This window comes from Mugil cephalus, chromosome 23 (genome assembly GCF_022458985.1).
Source record: "Mugil cephalus isolate CIBA_MC_2020 chromosome 23, CIBA_Mcephalus_1.1, whole genome shotgun sequence".
NCBI classification, from domain to species: domain Eukaryota; kingdom Metazoa; phylum Chordata; class Actinopteri; order Mugiliformes; family Mugilidae; genus Mugil; species Mugil cephalus.
Window position 1 is genome coordinate 5,671,699 of NC_061792.1, and position 24,807 is coordinate 5,696,505.

Consider the following 24,807-nt stretch of genomic DNA (forward strand, 5'->3'; position numbering starts at 1 on the left):
GGCATGAGGCGAGAGCTACATTTGCTTCATGAAATTGTCATGGCCACGAGCCTCCTCCACGCTGCCTGAGAGCCCCCTAATGACCGCCACAAATAGCATCTCCTTCGCCAGCTCCTCGTTCTGCCTCTTCCTCTGCAGAACCTTCGTGTGAATATCCCCCGTTTCAAGCTGCCACCTGGCGAAAGGCCGCGCGGTTCGCAATCGGTAATTTAAGCGAAGACGGGTCTAACGCAGCTACCTCCGCGTTGTTGGAGACCGGCACGGTGATGCCGTTCTCGTTGGGGATGTTGTGGGAGCTGTTGTTCGGGGAGCTGGGGCCCGAGCCGGGGGCGCTGCTGCACGCCGAGTCTGGAAACACAAAATCGAACGCGGTCACAGGAGAGTAGCAGAGCAGCGTGAGAGGAAGCTACTCCCATTTGTGCGTGTGTTGGGTGGAGTGGGGGGATGGGGGGTTAGGTCTCACCCGCCATGTCGAGAGAGCGCTTCTTGGCGGTGGCGATGGGACTGTCCCGGCGGCGAAGCAGCGGGCTGCTCCGCCGCTCGCTGACCTTCTGCTTCAGCCGGGAGCGCAGCTTCAGGTTGGGCTCCGAGGCTGAAAGAGGAACAGAAAGACACGAGTGATGTTCGGTGCAAGTCAAATCACCGGCTTGCATTTGAGAAAGCAGAGGAGACGCTAAGAAGGAAAAAAAACAAAACAGGAAACACCTCTTTTTGTGTTTGTTGAGTCTCATTTCCAGTAAAAGCACGAGCCTAATCTCACCCGACTATTTTTAATAGCGGCCACACCTATGTTTGATAGTCTGCCGCACTAATGCCGAGGCGTGTCCTTCTTGTTGCAGCCTGAGAAAGTATTATTTGTCTAAATAAATGACTTAATCTCCGCCGTTTTTCCCACTGACGCGCGGCTCGGCGCGCATTAAATATTAAGCTGCGCCCTCGCTTTCTCCTTCCATTACCTTCCGAGTGACGAGGCTGTGTTGGTCGGTCGCCAGCCCTTAGCTCCAGACGCCAACACCCCCCCCCTGTCACGCCTCCTCGATGTTAAACAGATAACTGGCGGCGGCGCAGCTTTCGGACCGGATCAATCAAGCAGCGGCAGCGTGGAAGAGCTACCCGAGCTACCGTCTCCCAGGCTTTGGGCTTAAACCGGAGGCTCCGTGCATTGATCTCGTCGCGGTCTGCGACGAAACCCGTTCCGGTAGACGGGCCGCAACATCCGCCCGGCGTGCAAACCTTCCCACCTATCGAGATGCTTCCGAACAAGTCAAACGGCGATCCCGAAGTCGCCGCGACCAAAAAGCAATTAGCTCCAATTTGCGAGCCATGTTTGACTGCCTACAGGCCTCTAAGTCTTTTGTGTTGCGCTGTCACGGACTCGTGAATGGAGACAGGAGAAGGGAACGGCATGTCACTTTGGCTCCGGCCATGGAGACTAATGCTCTGTTTATTTTGCCCTGCCAATCAGCAGCCTCGGATAATTCCGCTCTTTATCATCCAATTTTTCAGACCGTCAAAGGAGAGCTGGATCTGAAAGTGGTTACTGTGACCCGACCGGATTTCTTTCTTTCTTTCGTTCGCACAAACGCGGAAGGGATATCAATCCCCGGAGCGACACTGCTTTCCTTTTTTGGGAAACGTAAAAAAACGAGACTCAGGTAAAAATAAACGTGTGGAAAAGAGGGAAGTGTGAAATACGAAGCGTGAAGGTACGGTGGAGGGAGATCTCGGTCCAGGTGGATTCGGACCAATTAACGCTTGCGAAGCCAATTTCTGGATTTCGGAGAGACGGCGTTCCGAGATTATGTTTTTGACACCTTCGGGGAGAATTACCGTAGAAGTGAAAAAGAAAACGCCATCTGAGGTGGATGTAACGCGCTGTTCTGCCAAACAAAGCCAAAACGCGGTGACGAAATACGGGATCGGTATCGAGTTACGCCCACGATCAGACTTTTTCGCGGCCGTTTTGCCAACGTAAACGATCAAGGTGGAAAAACGGTCGTTTTCAGTAAAAACTGGGGGGGAAAAAAAGTTTAAAATAACACACGGCGACTGAACTCCGGAGCTTGAGATTGAAAACTCATGATGCTCCGACGTTTGATTCGTTAACATCCTTTTGGGAGCATAAAACCAATTAAATAAATGTAACCACAATGGGAAAAGAGATAGAAATGCTAAAAATACTTCTCCATTTAGATCGTGTAATAGTGCATTTACCTTTTTCTTTCGGGTAATATCTATTAAAAAAAAAAGTTACGTAGATGTTTCCAGACCTAATGAGGTCCGAAGCTGTTATAAAAAGTAAAAAAACAATTTAGTTCGTTTTTCTACGTAACCTTAACCTTTTTAGAAGCTACGTCCATGGGGGTGGACCGAATGTCCTCAATTTAGTTTTCACATTCTGAAATCTTTGTTCTCATATTCAAAAGGAAAAAGATCAATGTGTTTGTTGCCTGGATCATAGTAACTTTATCAGGGGACACTGTGACTTCCTTCGCAGCTTCCAAGACTAATGACGGACCTCTAATCTACAGACGGAGTCTATTACTGAGGAAAAACAAAGGACTACACGCAAGGACCAAAAGAAATGAGTAATTGGGTTTTCGGCTCCTTCTCGAGTGAAAACACATTAAAAAAAAAAGGTGAATAATCCATTATGACAGCGCCACAAATAATTACCGCGAAGATGTACTCAAAGTCAAAGCGGGATCAATGGAGGAAACGTCAATACCCCGTGAAACGAGGCTTGTTTTCCGGGAGAAAACGACGCGACGTGGAAAGAAAACCGCCGGGCGTCTGCCGCATTCGCCTCGGATCCGTCTTTAATCCCGAGCTAAGGAAAATGATTGACTTATTTCCAATTTTGGCAGACTAATGAACTAATTTCTGGAAAAATTAATGAGCTAATTTCAAGTAAGACTGTCGTAATATTGCGGTTTATAATTAGAAATTCCTAGCTGGTGCTACGAGGCTTTGTTATAGGTCTTGGGGAGGCGTGAGCGCCCGTAATCAGAACGGGCCTCGCCACAGGCCAATCAGAGGTGTTTAATCAGACGTGTTGCTCTGTATGTATAGATCGTACAGTACTGTAGCTGTACTGTACTGGTCGGCTATTGTGTCCATGTGAAGGCCCGGCTGCCCCAGTTACCCGGACAAACAAACAAAAACAGAAAACGTGATTCAGTGGGCCTCAATTTCCCACCCGTCCATCTATGTGGTGAAGGTCTTCAGACCGGGCATTGTTTCTGTGATGCTCCCTCACCCCTGAGCGTGTTAATGGCTTTAAAGGCTTCTGTTGTACGCGGCGGGTTCGGGGTGTTTGGGAAAGAACAACATTCTCACGCCACTTCTAGACGGTCGCGGGCAAAGATGAGGAAAGGCTCGCGCGTTCTTTGGTGTCGGCGTCTCCTCGACGAGATCCTGTAATTATCTCTCTTTATAGAAGTGAACGCTGCGGGACTTCAAACGTTCTCACACTCGACTCAAGCTGTGCACCTAGGAATTTCCTGCCACTCTATTTGTTATAAAAAGGGATCGCTCAACAGTGATGTGTCTACACAACAAGTCTTGGAACACAATGTTTGAACCCATACACCTGTTTCCGAACTGTATTTGATCATCCTTTAAGATCTTCCTGGTCATCGATGGTTTTTAGCGGTAACGTTGCCGACTTTCTGGAAATGGAAGCGGGCGAGACGCACAAAAGAACGTTGTTGCTTCCTTTCGGCCGTTGCCGGGAGTCCCGGGGTTCCAGTTCTCTACTTTATAGCCTGGCGGCGATATAAAAGAGCCTCTAAACTCTCCGGAGCTGGCATTACCATAAGTAAACCCCGCAAAGCACGTCATCGCCGTGGGCAAATATCAGGGTGGCACAGGTTCCCTGCTCTCTCGGCGGCGGGAGCACAATCCCGGGCCTTATAGAAATCACGGGATGGGCCGACACTCCAGGGACGAACTCTTCGCTCCCGGCCATCTTCCCGCTTTTTTTTTTTTTATTTCTTTCTTTCTCTCTCTTCTCCCGTGTTTGGGAGTGTGGCATCATTGTGCTGGGTTTGGTTTGAATCCTGCTTGCGGTCGGCAGGGCCACCATAACTTTCTCCGGTCTCCTCTTTCCTCATTATCACTATTCTTTCTGTACTCGCTTTCCTCATATACTTATCCTTGTCTCTTCCTTTCTCCCTAAATTTTTCCTTCTTCTTCTTCTTCTTCTTCTGCTGCTGCTGCTCTCCCAGGGTGGAATGTGGCTGTGTGGGCCAGTGTCAACTGTGGTCTATCTGTTGTCGTAGCCAGCAGCCCGAAGGCTCCGAGTCAACAGGGCTGGAGCGCTGGCTGTAGCCGCCTGCCGCTGCACTAAGTGAATAATTGCACTGTAAGACGACCGCTGCTTCACAGCTACACCGCCGCGCACACCACTCGCACTTTACACACCCACACCAATCGACGCGCATGCACACACCTGACAAAAAAAAAAAAAAAAAAAAAAAAACAACAAAAAAAAAAACTCACACTGAAAACAGATGGTTTCACTCTGAAAAGGCTTCGGGAGTTTGAGCGCTGAAGCCTGAAGATGTTAAGATTGTAAACCACGAGAAGCCTTTTTTTTTCTCCCCTCTCCCCCGACAGCACATTCTGCAGTGTTTTAGCTTTAGATTTGTCCCAAATTGAAAAGAAAATGTGCTGAACTGTGCACTAGTACAGTAGCTACTCGAAGCAGAAAGCAGAAATTTGCTAAAAAATGTCACATGGCTGGAAACAAACAAGAACAATTGTTTTAATTGATTGACCACCTAAATATTTACGCCCCTTCTGACCAGACACTGGTTCAAATATGTTTTTACGAGCGCCTTGAGCACAGCAAATAATGGCTGAAGTCATAGTTTGCGTTAATTAAATACACAAAGAAAGGTTTGTGCTGTCAAAACCGGAATTTACTATTCGAATAAACCCAATGAACGAGACCGTACTTACTGTATGTCTTCACATTAGTTTTCAGACCAAATGTTTTACAACCATTTAATGGCAGTAAATTAGGACAAGTTAAGAGTGAGTAAACAGAGGAGGCGTCTGGTGGTTTAATAAGAGTGCATTCTCAACTAAACGGCCAAAATAAACATTGCAGTTTGATAATCATCATGTAAATTTAAAAAAATAATAATAAAGGGCCCAGAATAGAGCCCTGGGGAACCCCAGAGGTAAGCGTTTAACTCCTAGAGGAAATCTTCCCAAATGACAGTTAGTTTTAGAAATTAAAAGCAGTGAACTGATATTCAGTGCAAATCTCAATCAGCGTTAAGCTGTTTCTTTAAGCGACTCCTAAATGAAATGTGACTTCGAAGAAGCCCTGAGAATGAGTAAATACTAAAATCTAATAAAACATCAGGAGCTCTAAAAATCTCTCACTCTACTGAACTCTTGAACCACCTACGCTTAACTCTCTCTAACAGTCTCATGTGGGGGATGCAGGGACACCCTGGCTGCCTAATGTGGCTGTGATTAATAGCGCATAGCTCTGATGCCATCTAAATTATGCTGGACGTGAGTCCGCATAGAAGCTACCGGACAATACTGTTTACAAAACATCTGCGAGTGTAGTCGTCTCTGAACGTGAGCGGGCATGCAGCAAATAGACAACTCCGCACTGCAAAAACTGTAGTGCGAACATGTGACTGAAAGTGTGCGCGTGGCGTTACCGGTCTTTCGCAGCGGGAAGTCGTCCCGGGGGTTGTAGACGCCCAGCACAGGGTGGTTGTAAGTGGACAAGCCGGTCTGCGGAGGTGAGCTCTGGTCCAGAGAGCTGTGCTGGGTTTTGCTATAGAAAACACACAAACAAAAAAAATGTGCCAAACGGCGATAAGTGAGAGCACGTGTGACTGAATTAGTAATCCCGACAAAGTAACTAACTTCATGGCTATCACAGATCTGTATGATTAAAGCATCACGCAAATCCCTTGGCGAGGTTGCAGACATGTGCCGCCATCTGTTCACTGCCTACTGAATAAGGTGGTGTTTGCAGGCAAAGTTAAGCCGGGCTGGCTTTGACCCAAATGCATGTTCCTGACGAGCAGATGTACACACTCCAAAACTGAGTGCAATGAGTTAGAAAAATGGGAGTATATTGAATTAATTTGAGCTGTTGAAAACCGTCTCTTGTGGGTGTTTCAGTGGGTCACAAATCAAGATTAGGTAACATTATTTGGTTATCTATAAAACACACAACCATAAAGACCCTAATTTGGGAAACATGTGACAGGCCTCAGAGAGCAAAGAGGAAACGGCAAGTGTACACACCTGCAAAGGGCTCCAGAGATGCTACAATAAACACTCAAGGCCGAGTCTTGAGCGTAAGAGCCCCTATCATCAGGTTCCAATATCCTGCTCTCACGTGTTTGTGTGTCAGTGTGCATGTGTGTCGCTATCTTTGTTTTGTTTTATAACCCGCACCCCCCCCCCTCGCTCCATCCATCTCTCACTCGGACTCACGCAGCGGCGGCAGGTGAGCAGGAGAGCGGGAGAGGAAGCTCGCCGGTAGATTAAGACGCGAGCCGGTGCATTATTCATCCGCTGTCAGAGAGCGAGGGCATCAAAACTTACAAACGATTCTTCCGCTGCTTCCCATCGCTACCGAGAAACGGGAACATAAGAGCCGGCGGGCGCGGCGTTTAAATTGTTTTCCCGGCTCTCGAGCGGACGGGGCCGGTATCGATTCGTCCACGTGACACGTGAGGATGATGATGCCGAAACGTGGTGTGAAGTTTCACCAAAAAAAAAAAAAAAACGGTTCCTCACCGGTACCAGTAGGGAGCGTCGTTAGGGACGCCGCCTTGGTTGAGGCTCCGCTGGGCCAGGGCCTTCTTCTTGTTCAGGACGAACTCCTGGAGACGCATCTTCACCTCGGTACTGGCCACAGCACCTAAGGGAGAAAGTTATTACAGTTAAATTATCCGGAAATTCATCAAGCAGTCGACTGGCTAAAATAAATATCTATTTAGATGCTTATTTTAGATATATATCTAATGGGGAATTCATGGCTCTCTTCATCATCGTATAATTAAACTGCGGGAAAAACAAGCAAAAAGTAAATCACAAAAGCAAACACTGCAATCCTGCTCCCAGACTCGCTGCGCACACACACACACCGCAGCCTCGATCCCTAGCCACTTTCCATATAGAGAGTAAACTGCTCTCAAGGACTCCTGTCCACTTGCTTTCAATGAACTGCTGAGAGACGTCCAGCAGGCAGCGGCATTAACTCGGCCTGACCCCCCCTGCCAAGGCCACCGGGGCTAACAGCTCGCTCGCCGCGGTAAATACGCGGGACCTCCAGGTAAAATGGAAACGCACGGATGGACACGTCTCTTTGAGTGAAGAGTTGCTCACCATTGTGTGATTGTAAAGATACTAGCTCACACTGGTGGCTCTAAAGGAGCTGGGCTAAAAATTTTTGCTTCGTTTTTGTATGTAACAGTGAGAAAAACAGGTTGCGGCCACATATGTGGGAGACGACTGTTGCCGCGGCTGCTTACTCTCTTGGCCTCTCTCCTTGTTCTTCAGCAGCTGCAGCTTCTGCTCCCTCTGCTGCTTCTCCAGCTCCTGCTCCAGACGGTGGTTCTCCATCTTCCTCTGGTGCTCCAGCAGCTCCTGCTGATGCTTCAGAGCCAGGAGCTCCTGCTGCTGCTGCGGGAGGGAAGGAAGGTCAGATTCACGTCAGTAAATGCACTGGACAGATACAGGACCTGCTTTTCTCTTCCACTTTCCCCTCTTCAGCTGCCTATTTGCACTCCGCTACCGAAGTAAATACATCACAATTTGAGTTAAATGTTTGAAAGACAATTTTTTACCAAAGAATACTTGTCCAGAAACCAAAGGGTCATCGAGAAAATAGCCCTAAAAGCCAAAATGTGCTCAGCAACACCTCTTCATCCCACTCGAGTGGCCTTAAATGAGACCTTGGGGTGAGTCGCCACGGATAAGAGCGTCAATTAAATGCACTTTCACCTTTTTCAAGCTTTCATTTTCGTCAACTTGAGGCACCAGACCGCAAGTGCCTCTTTAACGTCACTGTAATATACACAAAAATAAATATATATATATATAGCCGAGCCTGTCTGCGGCCCCCGATGATGTCTGTGGCCATCAACGTAACGACCTCTCCGGCCGATGCGCCAGGAAATCGACACTCCGCCCCGGTTCTATCTCCCCGAACCCAGTTTCAATATTTGAGCACGCTACTGTAGCAGCGTGTAATCAACCTCCCGGTGCGATAGCTGGGATGTGAACTTGCGTTTACCATGAGGGGCGAAATCAAATGTTTGAGATGAAGCCGGGGAATGAATGAGCGGCTGGAGGTGAGAGAAAGGTGAGGCGGAGCTCTCTGGTCCGCCTCCAGCCCAGAGCCTCCATCGTCTTCCTCTTTCTCCTGCTTCTCAATCAAGCTGGGGGATAGGGTTCAAAGTAACCTCCCCACCCACATCCACACACACCGAAATCCCTGTGGCTCTGCAGACCAGACGTGTACACACACGACTTTTTTCCCCCCGTTTGACAAATACTGCGAAGAGCTCTGGGATACTTTACGAGATTCCCCCCGTTGTCAGCAAGAAACTGCAGACATCTGAGGGAGCGTAACGCTTGAAGCGTTGCCGTCCCTAATGTGGAAGCGAACCCGGTTGCATTTAACTTGCGTGTTTGCTGACATTTAAGGGGATGTGTGCGCTTTAATAGCCGCACAATTCCCAGTGTGTGCCCGTGCAGGGGCTGTGAATGGGGCCGATTGAGACCGGGCCTCCCTGCTCGGGCTAGTGCGTCACTAGCTTCCATCCGAGCGGTCCTGCAGCCCCACCACAGGCCGGGGGCTGGCTGCATCCCTCAGCATCACGAAAACGACCACAACGGAACAGACTCACAAGGAGAACACCAATGGCGGGTAGTCGATAGATAATACGCAGCTGCACGGGCATCTACATACAACATGGTATCATCTGCAAAAGTCTTGACTTTATCTTGGGGGTCCTTGGCCTGAAAAACGTTGCTGAAGAGAATGGAATGATGGATAAATCAAGAAAAGAAAAGGAGGAAATACAAAAGACAACAAGGAAGAGAAGAAGACAGGAAGTAAGGTGGAGAGGATGTAAGAAAGAAAGAAAGAAAGGAATGGAAACCAAGAAAAATTAAGAAAATGAAAAGGACACGAGATCAAAAGGAGGAAAGGTAAATGATGGAATAAGAAGCACAGGCGAGAAGATGGATGAAGATGAAGAGACAGAAAAGAAGATGGGCTGGACTAAAATAGCAGGAAAGGAATGCTTAGAGTAGGGAGAGACTTCCAGTATGAAACGACTTGCCCACGAGAAATAAATTACATTCAAACTAATGTAATCCCACGCAGTGCAATCTAATCCTCCGTGCCCAAAATCCCTTTTTAGACATTTTATACTAAGTCCAGAAAAAATAAGTGCTTGGGCTGCATCTGTGTGCATCACCATTCACATATCCCACAAAAGAACGCAACGCTGGAATATTTTTATACGACATTTCATCCCCACAGGAGCGCTCCGGCGGCTCTCTGGGGGCCCGGCGCATTAAAGTTTCAGAGCGAGGGCGTGATGCTCCAGATTCACTCGGTAATTCGAGGTCACTAAGACGCGGGCGTTGCGATCCCGTCTTTCAGCTCCAGTTTATTTGCTTTTGTTTATGGCTACAGAAATAATAACAAAAAGTCTTGCGCATCAGGGCTCAGTTACGTAACGCCGGCCCATCTTTCGCATATAATCCAAACAGGTCCTTATGTTGCTCTGATCCATCCACGCTCTCGGCTCCGACTTTAGTTCTGCACACTTTTGACTGCGGCAGAGTTGTGGATCATGACAAATAATAACGGTGCTTAGTAACGTACCTTGATGTGCTCCTGGAGCTGGGCCTCATGCTGGCGCGAGAGCTGCTCGTGCTGCCGCTGGAACTCGGCGATGAGGATCTGCCGCTGGATCTGCTGCTTCTGCTTCAGGGTCAGGAGCTCCTGCTGCAGCTGCTGCTCGCGGACCGTGGCCCCCGGAACCGCCCCGCCGGTCTGCCCCGTGCCCCCGAGGGAGCCGGGCGACTGCTGGGCGGGCGGGGACAGCGAGGACACCTGCTGCTGCTGCTGCTGCTGGTGGTGGTGGTGGTGATGGTCCACGCGCAGGTCCATGGGGATGGCGGCCGGAGGGAGACGCAGTGGCAGCGCCGAGTTGATGTCCACTGCAGGGACGGAGACAAGGGGGGAGGAGAGTTTGAGGATGGCGCCACCACCGAACACGTTGGTTCTCGGGAGCATTATCGCTAGAGCTTTCATCTCAACACAGCTTAATAAAACAGCCAAGGACAGGTCATTTTTCACTTTCACTGAAAGCAAGAAAGTAAGTGTTCTTTTCAAATTCTCAGAGTAATAAATCCTGGTGTATTTTTAGCTACTTCAAAAAATAAAACTTTCACAATGAAGCTCTACAGGTGGTGTCAACGATTTATTTTTTTTTTTTGGTTTGTAACAATGTACTACAGTGCGTCTTCTTGGGTGCTGAAACACAGCGGGAAGGGAATAGTATGAACACATGAGAGAGAAACGACCGTAACTTGTCCCCATTCAACAGAACTGCTGAATAGGATTAAATCAAAGCTGCTCAAAGAGGTTGTTTAAAGTGTCTACCTTCCAAAAGAAGCTTTCCCAAAGCTTTGAGATTCTAGCGGTTCTAACGAGCGGTTTCTCTGCGTCGGTGGAATTTAACGTGCAACACTACTCATGTCCACAGCTGAAGAGGCGCGACCGTGCGGTTCCACGCGACATCTGACAAAGATCTGCTTTGACCCCGCGAGGAGCCGAGCGAGAGCGAGCGTCCCGAGCCAGGCGGCCGCAAATCACCGCGGCAGGAAGCCGTCCAATCAAGCCGCTTCCTCCCCATTAAATCTGAATAAACAGGAGCCGATTGGCCGACTGTTTACCTACATGTTTGCGGAGAGCGCGGCGAGAGCCAGAGATACTTGCCTCGGACTTTGCGTTAATAAAGAGGCAAACACGGCATCGCCGGCGCACTTAATAAACACGTTTCGGAAAATCCACGTTATCCTGTGGCGTATTTGCACGAAAATCTGAAGCCGGATGAGAAGGCGGCGGCAACGTCTGATAGCGCGCAACTGTGGTGTATTCTTCTTTGAAACATCCTCTCCCTGCAGACAACTTAACAAGCCACATGCCGCCTAGAAAAACTTCCCACTGTGTGTGTGTTTTTTTTTGTTCTTTTTTAAAACAGCAGGTGAAACACATCCCCGCGGCTGTTGTCATCGGCGGCGTAGGAGTGCGGAGCAACAAGTCCTCAAGGATCACGCGGAGGATGACAACGCATGAGTCAGACCTTTTGAGGCTGGCGACGAATGAGCCCGCGACCCCTTTGACTGGTTGATGTGACGCCTTATTCCAACTTCTCCTTCAATCGGCGTCGAGAAAGGGATGCTGGACCGCCTCGGTCGAAAGGCTCCGACGTCCGCTCGCAAGGGTGCACGGTGAAATGAGGCCCGATTCTATTTGATTAGTTTCAGCGATCGCAAGGCAACTTGTAGCACGGGAAAAGGACGGATGGGACATGGCGTGAAAACTGCGCTTGTCGAAACACTGCGGCTCCGATCTCGGCTAATGCAAAATCCATAACGCGCACACACACAAACACACACACACTCTACCACCCCCTACCCCCCGTACAAAATGTCCCTGTGCGCATTACACTGACACAACAGAAAGAGCCTCGCGCAAACGCACACCTCGTACGCCGTCTCTTGTCACACCGGCTAATTGCTCGCCACACAATGAAGAGAGAGAATCAGTGCCGCCGTTACCCATCGGTGCTCTTGTCCTCTCCTCCTTATCAATGCGCCTCCTCCTCCTTTTCCTTTAGTGTTTTACAGCGGATGACAGCGCGCTCCCGTCCCTGTTCGCCCGACTTCTCTTCTCATTCTCAACCTCCGTCACTTTTGGCTCAGCGTTCATCCTCTTGCTGGTTTTAACCTGATGGGCGTCTCTCTCCCTCTCTCTCCCTCTCCCTCTCTCCCTTTGCTCCTTTCTTTCCCCTCCCCTCGTCCCTCCTTTGCCCAGTGGTGACATCACAGGGCAGTCTCAGGCATGCAGCCTGTTTATTCTGCAGCCCTCTGCTTTTCCAGGAACCAGCGTCACACACAGAGCACTCTCTCTCTCTCTTTCCTCACCCTCTCTGCTCTTCTCTCCCCCGCCCCGACCTTCTTTCTCGCTCCAAAGGCCAAGGAAAACCCTCCACGCTAAGTTCGTAGTGCATCAAATATCCCCGCTGCCTCCTTCCCACTTCGCAAGGCTCGTCTCCTCTGGCTTCGCCCCTCCTCTGCTCTCAATAACCATCCCTCTCTCTTTGTCTCCCTCGTATGTGGTTTAATACCGTGTGCTCAAATTCCTGGTCTGGAATTTGCCTGCATTTCCCAAACAAATAAAACCGCAAAATGGTTTCAGGTGAATCAGAGTGAGGACTTTCCCCCCGCAGGGACGCTCCGCGGAAGAAAATTAGGGATCAGCGTCGGGTGATTTCTTCCTTTCAGTGCCGTTAAATCTCGGTTCCTCCTGCCAAATCGGACGCGCCAAACGACGTCCTTTTCGAACGCCGCGAACTCAACCGGCCGTGCCGTTCTCGCGAAGATAAACCTGCGGTTATCTCGGCGCATCTCTGCACGCGGGCGCTGACGTCAAACGGGCACCTCGGTTTTGCCGATGCGTGGCCGGATAGAGGGCGAAATGGGGGCGCTTGCGCACAACCAAAACAAAGGCAAACGTGCCGTGTCGGACGGGAGGCCGGAGGAGCTTCCGGGAGGGGTTGCGCAACAACCGGCGGCTTTACCTGGGATCGGCGGGAGCTTGACGAACGCGCCGACGTGAATCAAAGTTTCCTCTCGGGTCTTCGGGGGGAAAAAAAGCGAGCGGAGTCGTTTGGATTTTCCTAAGTTTGACGTGGAACATTTGTTAAGAATGAGGGAGTCCCACCCACAGTTACAGTAATACCGAGGATTAGTCTATTCTTTGGAAGGAGTTACTCTCCTCTCTGCAGGTTCCACACCTCCCTGCAATCCATCCTCTTCCTTCACCTCCTGGTCTGCCCCCCCCGCAACAAATCACAATCTGTTTACAACCCCTCGGGCGCACTCCACAACTCTTCTGGCTCCGATCGCGGATCTATTTATACCAAGACAACGCGGAGGGCCTGGCGTCTCTCTGATTTGAGGCCCGGCTCGCCGAGCGCATATCCCACGGTCTGACTGCCCGAGCTCCACACTCGTTAGGCTTAATAGATGTCACACTGAGCCGAGCCGAGGCCGTTTAGCGCGGCCTCGGAGAAATGAGGTCTTTTCTCGGGAAAAGGGAAAGATGAGGAGGGAAGGGGGAGATTTTCTGCAGAGGGTTTCACGGTGAATTTAGCTGCAGGGGCGGGATGGAAATCAACAAGTAGCGCATCTGTTGACTGGGGGGGTGAACCGCCGCGGCCGGGTTGAACGCGTCTGAATTACCCTGTAATAACCTCCCGCCGCGAATCCTGCTCCGTTGTGACCTCCCCGCGGCTCGGGAGGAGGCGGGCCGGAGGGCGCGGCCGCCCGGTCGGAACGTGCGGAGGTGCAGCGAGCCTCGCTCTCTTCCCCGAGCACGCCCCGACTTGTCGCGGGCCCCGGTGACGCCACGCCGCCGGTCCGCAGCGCCGCGGCTGGAGGGGAACGAGGTGGGGGGAACGCAGAGGCAGAGGCGGAACAGGTTACGCCTGGAGGAGCATGGGGGCGGCGGCGCGTGGAGGCTGAGGGGTTGAGGTACGTGCAGAAGGCCACCTCAGCCGTCGGATCAAAACACGTCACGCCTCGCTGCCTCAGCTGACGTGGTAGTCGTTTCCTCCAAACGAAAAGACCGCGGAGGATTTTCAAGCCAGGAGGCGTGCACGTTGAGTCGTGCGGCGGCTTCGGCAGCTTCGCATTCCAAAAGAAGGCCCCTCCACCTGAACAAGGTGAGAGGATGGGAGCCGGCCGGGCGCACAGGTGCGCTCCGAGATCCCGAGATCCCGGGTCGCGATCGAGCGCCCGCCGACGCCGAGGAACCCCCCGGAGCTCGGCATCCGAGACGACAGATTTCGAGAATATCCGATGATGCCACTCCGGAGGATTTCAATATTTTATCAGCCCCAGCCGGGAGGAAAGCGCGGGGTGGGGGGGGGAAACAACATGAGAGAACATGTGAGCGTTTGGTGGAAGATGCTCCGGTTTAGAGCGAACCTTAAAGTTAGCAGCAACAGGCTCACCGAGCTTCCTCCTAGAGGGTTTAACAGCCCCCTCAACGCCGCTCTGTCAATTATGAATTACACTTCCACCGTCTTTTTTCTTTTCTTTTTTTTTTACTTTCCCAGTGGTGAAGAATGAAGCGCAGAGAGCAGTTTAAGCTCCCTCATTATGGAATTAGATGATGCATTATGCATATATTACCTCAGACTCATTTCTCCTTCAGATTACCTCATCTCCATCTGTGCCCCCTTTCGCTTCTCTCGCCTCCCCCCCTGCGCCGCTCCGTCCCCGCTCCTCTCCAACTACCTCTGTGATTCAGCTTCACTTAGGCAGCGGTCCACGAATTGCGTCTCGAGCCGAAAGAGAGAGGCGGCTTTGATTTGCTGCGCGACTGTTAAAGTGTGTCATGAACTCGCGGGCGAAGGCAAAGATGCTCAACGGGCGAGCCGCGCCGTATATATATTTTCGGCGAGCCGTTCCCTCTCGAGACGTCCGATAACAGCCTCGCGCGAGCTCCACTCGCAGAGCCCCCGACGTTCAGGCTGCCGGATTTTTCATTCAACAAAATGGCACTGTGAGATAACTGCATAAATAAAACATGCGGGAGCCAGCGTGGTCTCCTTTCCAGCCTATCAACTCCACATTAGACGAACCTGCGAGCCGACGCTACGAGCGACTGCTACACAGGTCTCGGAAATCACATTCATGACAATCGCACACATCCTCACAGGATCACCTATGCATGCAAAGTCGCACAGGATGCGGTTAATAGTGAAATCACGTAGATGCACGCCGCTCGCACACGCAGGCGCTTCGGTCTCGGCACGCTCATGCACACAAACAAATAGCACATATTCAAAGTGTCCAACCTGTTGGGATGTGGTTGAGCGCCGACGTCTTCAGGACCTCGAGCGGCTGATCCTTCCCCAGGATTCCCTCTGTGGGGGAGAGAGAGCATTCCGCTTCAAATATGGTCCGCAACATTGAGCCGAGCTTCCAGCGAAGCGCCCGCTAATCAGGCAGTTTGAAAGAGTCCGAGCGCGAGAGAAGGGGAGAGAGGGAGAGAGAGAGAGAGAGCTTCAGGTCATCTGAGCGAGCGCATGCAGCGGCGCCACCTGAGCCGCTGCCCGGTCCATGACCGGAGAAGGACCGGTCGGCGGGGATGCTCCGGATCGGGGAGGGGGGACGCCGAGGGAGCGGCGGTGGCGGCGGGTTTCGGCGCGCGAGAGGAGGGATGTTGGGGCTCGACTGATACTGCCTGTGCTCAGCATAGCAAATGTGGCTGGCAGCAGCGGCAGAGAGGGATGAGGAGGAGGAGGGGGTGGGGGTGGTGGAGGGGGGGGATGGAGAGGAGGAGGAGAGGGGCGGGAGGGAAAGAGGTAAAAATAGCTCACCCTTTTGTGTATAACAGCACATGCGAAGTGCGCGCGCGCCTCGCACACACACATGCAGACACAAAGACACGGTGCGCTCCTGAGTGTGTGTGTGTGTGCGCGTGTGCATGCATGTGTGTCTGTGGGTGTCGTGTGTGTGTGTGTGTGTGCAAGTGTGTAGGCTGTAATTATAGTGGCAACAAGAAAAGGCTTTTGTAGCTGCCGAGCCCTGGGAAGACATGGCTATAAAAAGCAGAGCGACAGAGAGGGGTGGTGGAGGAGGAATGGGAGGAAGGAGGAGAGGAGGAGGAGGAGGAGGGGGAGGAAGATGCATCGGGGGTAAGGGTGTGGGGGGGGGGGAGGTAAGGTAGTGGAAGAGTGGAGAGGGAGGCTGAGGCGATGGAAAGATGGAGGAAAAACAACGAAAAAGGGTGGAAAGAGGAGGATGGGAATGACATGCACTGCGACTCTCACACACACACACACATATATATATATATATATATATGTGTGCATGCATGTGTGTGTGTATTTTTAGTATCTTCATGAGCACCTGCTCCACATATATTCCGAGCGCACGGCTTTCAGACATCTGAAGCGCACAAACATGCAATTATTCCTTTGGATGCGAGATGAAAACCCATGTAAAATCCCTTTGGAGGCATAAAAGAGAAGAAAACAGGCGAGCGTCTCACTGTGCAATATCTATTTCTGGAATTCTCCCGGGACCAGACTGGCACACACACACACACACACACACTTAATTAGCCATGAAGCTGGAGGATGCATTTTGCACTGATTATGTATGTGTATTCGTCTCGCACCACCTTGCATGAATGGCTGCACCCCCCCCCCCTCCATCCACCCTCCCCGATGCACCAATCTCCCAGAGGACCTGGGCGTGGACTCGAAACGCCGCGCGACTTTTTTTTTATTTGCCTCCGTCATCGCCGGAGCGCCATTCAAATTGAAAACCCGAACTTGTGCGAGGCCGCGCCTGCGGGCCTCATTTGCGCGCGGCGCGTCGGGGTTTATGTAAAAAGAGAGGAAACGCTGCGAAAACAGACGGGCGGTCACGTCGCCTTTTTCGCGCGCCCCTGCCTCTCCAAAACAAACCGAGCCGCGTCGGCGGTGGTTGATGTCTCTTGACGAGCCCATTCAAATGACGGCGCACGCACGCCCGCCGCCGCCGCGCTTTGCAATGGAAATGAGGTGCATCCGTGTGTGCGATGACACCTGTGGCTTGGGGGTAATCCTACGCCGGTTTTTGCGCAAATCGCCGCCGGCGGCTTTACATCTCCGACTTAAGTACGGGGAATTAGGGGGATGGAAGTCTTTGTCTGTGGTTAGCGAGACGAAGCGTATAGGCTTTCAGGCCAAACCGCACCGGCGACACCTGACACGCACGCGGCCGAGGGAGTGTAGGTGTGTTCCAACGGAGCGGGAGGCCGGGACGGGCGATCGGGGCCGAGCGACGTAACGAAGCAACAAAGAGGAGAAGCGGCCTATACCTTGGCAACAGGGTCCATCAATCTTAAATGTAGCCTAGTTACCCAGCAGCCCCCTCCTCCCTCCATCTCTCCCTCTTTCCTCCCTCCCTTTCCATCCTTCCATCTTCTCCTTGGTCCCATTGGGTGAGCATCGGGAGACGGGAGGCTATAAATAGCCTCGGCTACCCTCGGGCAGGGAGTCAGTCAACTCGAGCTAACGCAGCCCGCGCCCGTCGAAAAACATGCAGAGCCGTGATCGCCGCTGTAAACGAGGAGCGAGGAGCGAACCGACGTGGTCGGAGGTTCTCCGTCCCCGCCGCCGCCAAATACAGTTCTGTCTGGGGACACAAACTTGACCCCGGTCTTGGCATGGCCGGCGCGCCGTATGTTGACAGAGGCCTTTGTTAAGCGAGAATGAGACGTCTGTCCGCGCCGCCGTGGCGTTTACAAAGAGAGACAGTGACAGAGAAAGAGAGGAAGGATGCTCCGGCCTCATTACATTCAGCGCGCTTCCGTTCCGGCTGCCTCGTCCAGGGTGACTCCGGCGGGCAAGGTGAACCAGACAGGAACAATACGATTAATCAAACACGCCTCTCCTTGAAGAGCCTTTTCCTCTGGGTCGCGGATTTGCTTCCCGAGGGCGCCGGCTGACGTCACGGCCGCTGATAAAAGAGAATGGGTGACCCCTGCGTGAGCCTCCGCCAGCGCGCGTCCCCCCCCGCGAACGGTCGGAAGCGACCATCTGACCCTCATTTCGTGGTAGTGGAGTCGGAAAAACACAGCGGTAATGCAATTTGCCGTGGCGGCTGAGTGCTTCTTTGTGCTTCCCGGCAAATGCGGACATTTGACATAAAATCACAAATTAGCTGTAAATTGGTAATTGCGCTGTGGGCGTCTGTTGCGCGTCCAAGACCTATTAAAGTCATGAGTTAAGGTTAAATTGAGAAACCAAACTCTTGTGCGGAGACGCTGGAACAAGAAATGAACCAAGTCGCAAAGAAGATCATCGGATTTATTGATGACTATTGGACATGGGTTTGTCACATAATTTCGTCAGGGGTGAAAAGGAAACTAGAAGTTCCTAAGCGAGATCCGTGAAGGATTTTTTAACTAAACAACCTTCTGCGGAGGGTTGTGACAATGTGTTACGACTGGAAGTTTTCTGAGCGCCTTCCTTAAAGAGTCCGTCCCCGACTTAGCCCCCTTCAGGTTTTCATACGACTATCTGCGCATTCTTGACGGGCAACCTTTCGCACGGTTGCTAGGAGACCCCGTGATGCAACTGCGAAGACTCAGTAGCCAACCTTAATGCCTCGCAACAACAAACACCCACAATGCGAGAGGTCAGGGTTACTCTGCACCTATTATGCAAACAGAGCTACAGGTGCACCTTTTATTACTATTGGTTGGTATATTTATTTTCTGAGGCAAGTTCCAACGCAGATCGAGTTTTGATCGGCGCATTTCCTTGATGTCCCGGCCAGACATCCATACCTCTCGTCAAGCGCTGCGGAGCGCCTGTGTCAAAAGGCACGAGGAAAGGGCTCCGAGGCAGCAGTGTAAACCGTAATTGCCGCTGACAGGTTGTTGGCAGAACACAGTGTATCCCGTTTCTCCCCGGGACGAGACAAAAGACGCGGGGACAAAAGATGCGTCCCGTTCCCTTCATTAGCTCATGTTCACTCTCCGCCGTCTTTGTCCTGATACCAATTAAAAACGGAGTTCTTCTAATGTACCAGGACATCGCCTTGCGTAAACGCCGTGATTAGGTGTTTGTTTTCAGAAGACGAGGTGGGGCGCTGCGCCCCAGCTGCACAAGGACAAAGTGGAGCTTGTGCTCGTAGGGGGTCAGTTGTTGCACAAGAGACCCCCTGGGTTTGTTCTGGGATGGTCCGTTAGTCATGTTCAGCCAAGTCGGTGGCGCATGGGAGGACAGAGCTGCCGGACTGTCTGGCTGTCAGGGACCCCGTCGCCGTTGACCGGGTTCAACGGGCCGAGAGGGAGGGCGCGGCATTGCGGGAACACGCCGCCGAGGTGCATTTTGCAATCCGCCACAATTTCGTAATTGGGTTTTTTGCAGGATAGAAGGAACGACATGTCGGCACAGGCGGCAAAAAAAAAAACGACGAGACAATCGGCCCCCCGGAATTAGGCGCCCATCACGATGACCGGCCGGCGTAAAAAAAGCGGCGTTGGCTGTGTCGCGCACGCACTCGTCCCGTGCTCCGTTTTTTTACGGGCAACGGAGCTGCTCAGCCGTGAAGAGGAGAATCAGCACGGGAGACCAAAAATAATGATTGTTTGTTCACCATGCATGCACGTGCGCATATCTTGTGTGTGTGCGCCTCTAAAAATAGACTCAGGGATAAGCCGGGCCCTCTTTATTGCAGTGAAAGCTTTTAACCCCTTCACCCCTGGATTTAAGCAGTCGTGTGATGTGCGATCGCGTGCGTTTCGGCGACGGGGCATGAAAAGGGGTCGCTGAAAGAGGTTAGGGTGGAAGGAACGGTGGGGGGAATGTAAATTTAATGCACGTCGGCGCCTACGTCCGCGCCTCGACGCGCGACCACCGCAGAGGAGCTTTTGACGTTTCGATTACTTTGCTGTAAACTTTGGAGAAGGCGTCGCAAACCTCCCGTCTCGCGGTTGTATATTTAACCGAGGCCCAGGGACACCGCAGCTGCACTGTGGCAGATCTACCGGACCGGTTACGAATTATGTGTCTTGCTTAAGGGCACCACAAGTCTCCTCCCTGCTTCCTGGAAAAGGACTTCTCATTCACTTTTTTCATTTAGCAGCCAGCACAGGCCACCGATCGCCCGTTCCCTAAATCTCGGTGTCACCGCTTCACCGTTAATAGTATCTGGCAGGTGTAATAAAAAGCAAATCTATAACATGGACTTATAGCTATCTGGAGATCTGTGTGTGTGCACTGTGCAGCGGTGTTTGTCAAAGAGGGGGGTGAGAAAAAAAATGCCACCAAGGTTTCCAAGAACTGCGAGGCAAAATTATATAAATTAAAACGAAAGGTAATAAATCTTCTATCTACGCCCGCTACGTACGATAAGACGAAAATATTGCAGCGTTAGAGTGCAGGAGTTTTATTACAGCCTGCCCTGATAAAGATTAGTTTTTGGTCGGAACAATAAGTACCTTGAAGGTGTAAACGGGCGAAACTGAATGTAGGGACGCAACGGGAGCGCCTGTTTCGATCCGAGAGGTCACAGCCACCATGGTCCAACCCGTGGGACCTCTAAAAGGTAACACCGGCAAAAGCAGGCACGTGCTCGTGCCATGTAGTGTCCTTTAAGTCTGGGTTCCCGCACTAGCAACAGGAAAAACCCTCCACCGCTACCTTGTCTGTAGTACGGTTTACGTCAGCGGCGGTCCCTCGCTATTCCAGACAAAACTCCCTAAGGACCAGATAATAAAAGTGCTCTCACAACAAAGGGAATCTAGAGCAGAGACAAACAGCTGTTTTCACCCACTCCCAGTATCTTCCAGCTAAGCTAATGAAACTTAGAGATGAGCAATATTCTAAACTGTATTTCCTAATATATGCTGTCATATATATACTAAAATGATCTATTTCAATAAATAACAAGGAGGCAACAGCTGGCGAATGGATCAGCTGTTATATCTGTTTCCTGAGTTAATCATTCTGCTTTTATGTTGCATACAATACAAGGTAAATACAAGCATTACTCATATATAATCTAGTAATCTAATATAATCCATCTAACCCTGCTAACAGAGTAGCATAGCAGAGTGGCAGTGGCGACCTTGTCATCCCCTGGCCTCGGTGGAAATCACATAATTTGATGCGGTGAAGCGGCTCCGGTATTAAAGTGTATTAAATTATAGATTTGTTCATTTTTTTTTTTTTTCATTTTTTTCCCCCCCCAAGTTCAAAAGTTGAACAATGAGCGGAGAAGAAGAAGCGGTCTACGAACCAGCGTTCTGGATTCGGATCAGTGGGGAAGACGTGGACCGCTGGTGCCGAACTTACGGCCGCATTGCATCTGAATTGAGCCTGAATTTGCAAAAGAACTTTTTTTTTTTTTTTTTTTATGAAAATAACTGGTTTGACACCCCTGATTCAGACTGTGTTCCAGTCTTTGCCACGCCGGAGGAAGAAATATGAAGTCAGCACCAGGAAATGAAAGTCTTAAAAACACGTGGGCGTCGAAGCTTCAGAGTTGCGCCGTACTGTAGCAGTGATTTAGGCCACTGGCTTCCTTATTAGAAACCAACCAATCAATTGTATGCAATTAAGAGCTAATCATTAAAACTGACCAGACTCTTTCTACATGAGACATAAATTTGTATATGCAACAATGTAACCGGGTGGGAGCACTAACAACGCGCTCTGGGGACCCTCGGCGACACTCGCGCTTCACCTCCCTCGCCGATTTGTGGCGTTTTCGGGTCGTATAAACCTAGAAGCTGCCGCAACCTAGATACGGCCGAGCCTTCGAGGAAAAGAGCACTGTGTCAAGTTCAGCGGTTCAGAGCCGTAAAAGGCGCTCACGCCCACACGCACCCAGCAAAATAAAGCCGTAAAAACATCACCCGAACGCCGTTTATATGCCCACTGTAGACGTGCCTCCGATAGCGTTCGTGGAAACGCGTTCGTTTATTGCGATTTTAAAGTCCAAAACTCTCATTCAGAAGCGGCGTCCCATGCGCCTGCGAGCGGCGCGGGCTTTCTTGGAAAGCCGGTGCACTTCTGACTCAAACGAATGATTGTCAAGCAAGCTGGTAGCATCACCCCACTCTTTTTTTTTTAGTCCTCCCGCCCACGTCGATTCCACCTGGTTTCTCGCAGGGGGTTGCCGCCTTTGTTTTCGTCTTTCTCTCCGAGCGTTTCACACATGCGGTCGGTGTAGCCTCCCTCTTTATCTGGACTGGGGGAAACCTAGGTTGTCAGCCGGGACTGATAAGGGTACTTGGCGAGTGACCACAACCACAAAGGGGCCCCGAGACAGAGCGCCGCGGGAAGAAAGAAGCCCGCCGCACCTGGAGAAACCTCTAAGGTTTCCGAGTTAAAAAAAAAAAGAAAAAAAAAAACAGCATCTGAATCATAAACAAATGATAATAATTAACTGACTTGCCTCAGTTTTTGCTGAATATAGCAAACCCCAGCAGCCGTGCTACCGAGTGCAATTCATCCCCGACACATGTTAACTTATTGCCAAGCACAAGTGTAAAACAAATGTCGCCGGCTAATGTGCTAAGGCGTTCGGTACACAAGAGTAATCACTCCCGTGCAAACACTCCAGCCTGTTTGCTGATATGTCCGCAGCAGCTGATGCGGCGGGACTTATCAGCCTGACCCCCTTTTGTTCTGGGAAACCCCGACAAAGGTTTTTACATTTCACTCTTCCGGGAAGAGATTTATGATAAATTATATTTAATCTAAAAATCCCTCTGCTGCTGCTGCTGCAATAAAGAAAATGAGCAAGTCCTGTATCCAAAAAAAAAAAAAAAAAAAAAAGAAACATGCGTGCTAGTAAGCTCATTTACAGATTGCGCCGGCATGCACGCTCGCAAACACATAAGGGTTTGTTTAGAGGTCTGCTTAGATGATTGGAAATAAGTGCAATGCAAGCTCCGACAAAATTAATAATAAGTTGGCAGCTTCGGATCACACTGTAAAATCAAGAGCACAACAAAGCCGCGGATCTGAAAGTCTCTTTGTTCACCCCGAGAACAAAGCCAGTGTTGTGGGATTACACTCAATAATATAAAACAAATTCAGCTTAACGGTGGCCGTAGCAGACAGCAGTGATGCAACTTGAAGCCACGGGATCCGTTTCCTTCCATCGATTTTTCTCAAGAGAAGAATGATTACCCGGGACGCCGAACAGAAGAGCCTCGCACTAGAACAGATTCCTCTCCCCGCCTGTTAATATCACCGCCGCAAATATTTCCACGACACAAAAAAAAAAGGACTAGCCTGACAAGTGCCACAAGGTCACAGTTTTCATTTCTCCGAACGTCTCTCGGCTGCCTGTTTCCGCCTCTGCCCCGCGAACCAACATCCGACGAGTGCGTCTCCGGGCTGTCGCTCAAACAAGACAAGCGACACCTCAAAACTGACGCCCACCCTTGGCAGCTCTCCGAGGGCTGGGAACGTCCCCGCCGATGGAGAGGCTTCCGAGAGGCGAACAAGACGGTGAGGAACAGCTGCTGCAGGTATGGATCCTACATCCTGGGCTGTTTTCGCTTCGGCGAGAGGTGAGTTAACAGGGGCGACACGCTGATCCCGGCTATCTAGCGGCGAGGACAACAAATTTTATATTTTGACAAGAGCTGGTCAGTTTGGGTTTTTTGCTGCTGCCCTCGGCCAGAAGAACTAGTCAATCTGTTGGTTTATTGGTTGATATTCCATTGGCCAAGCAATGAGAATTTACCTGCATGTGTTACCAACTACTGGAGACTGTTTTCTTAAAAGCATAGACTGTATATAAATATGGACAATGTGTCACCACTTCCTGGGAGTCTGATCATCTTCAGACTCACTCTCACTGTTGTTTCATTAATACTACGCTCTGCAAGACTTCCACCAGTTACAAGGAAATAGTGAATCATGCACTGCACTTATTTTTCACAATCCTACGAGATGCTATACGGAGCGACTTATGTCACATCCTGTTTCTACAGAGTCACTAAAACTCATCCAAAAAAAACTGACACTTGCATCAACATTACATTAAGTACCTGATTAGACTGAAACCATCCTTGAAATATTATTTCTTCGTGTATTTGAGTGTTTGAGTTCGGCCCAAGTCCCATCCGCTATCTTAGAGGGGGTGGAGCTTATGATCCATACTGCAGCCAGGCACTAGGGGGAGCTCAACTTGCTTTGGCTTCACTTTTATCCATCTTTATACAGTCTACTGTTAAAATAGATGACCAAAAGTCAAACGTAAGCTCGCATCACTACTCATAAACTTTCACGCTTCAAGCTGCGAGTGTAAATATATCAGAAATACAGACGGGCGAAGATAGTTCTGTCAATTCTGAAAAGCAAAAAGAAGATAGTGGCCTGTAAAAAGACAGTCTGAACACCTCCTTTAATTTCAGTTTTAAGGTGCATTATGGGAAATAAAGGAAAATGTCTCATATAAATAAATGCAGCTTTGATTTTGACATTTTTTTTTTTAACATGTCACTTGTGAGCTCTTTAAGTGCAACTCTAAATCAGCGGGGCGCTCCTCAAAGACATTTTGTAATGACTTAAACCACGACATTTAACTTGATTAGAGTCCCTCCACAGCTTTAATTTCGGATCTGATAGGTCCACTTCAGTCGTTTAAAGGATGCTCTTAATCATTCTTTGACAATTCGAGCATTTACAAACAACCTACGAGATTTAATCTCTAAGCCGCAAGGGAAGGCTGTCTAATGATAACCGTTGAGCCGCTCTAATCTGAGGTTAATCTAACAATATAATGCGCTCGGTCCTAATTGGAGACGGGGATGGCGGGCGGACGGCACGTCGAGACGTCTGCGGGCCGAGTGTCATCGCCACATGTGGGATAAGAGTCGTAAATGTGCGCTCCAGCCCCTGTGGTGCGTTCACAGGCGTCAGTGATGGAGATGCCGGAGGAGCCGAGGGCTCGTATCCCTCGGGGTGGGGGCCCGCT

The 24,807-nt window shown here is 50.5% G+C and overlaps 1 protein-coding gene across 5 annotated transcripts in view; it reads right to left on the reverse strand.

Moving 5' to 3' along the window:
- Positions 1–24,807, reverse strand: part of LOC125001263 (histone deacetylase 4-like) — a 38,307-nt gene that overhangs the window by 10,242 nt on the left and 3,258 nt on the right. For 2 of the 5 annotated variants that reach the window (XM_047577201.1, XM_047577200.1), the window contains exons 3-9: positions 15,162–15,230; positions 9,890–10,227; positions 7,521–7,671; positions 6,784–6,907; positions 5,688–5,806; positions 464–592; positions 239–348 (exon numbers count right to left, since the gene is read on the reverse strand). In XM_047577201.1, the coding sequence (XP_047433157.1) occupies positions 239–348; positions 464–592; positions 5,688–5,806; positions 6,784–6,907; positions 7,521–7,671; positions 9,890–10,227; positions 15,162–15,230 (1,040 nt within the window). Of the gene's footprint in view, positions 1–238; positions 349–463; positions 593–5,687; positions 5,807–6,783; positions 6,908–7,520; positions 7,672–9,889; positions 10,228–11,853; positions 13,181–15,161; positions 15,510–24,807 lie in introns of those variants that run through there. The other 3 variants (XM_047577199.1, XM_047577203.1, XM_047577202.1) reach the window with 3 other exon arrangements.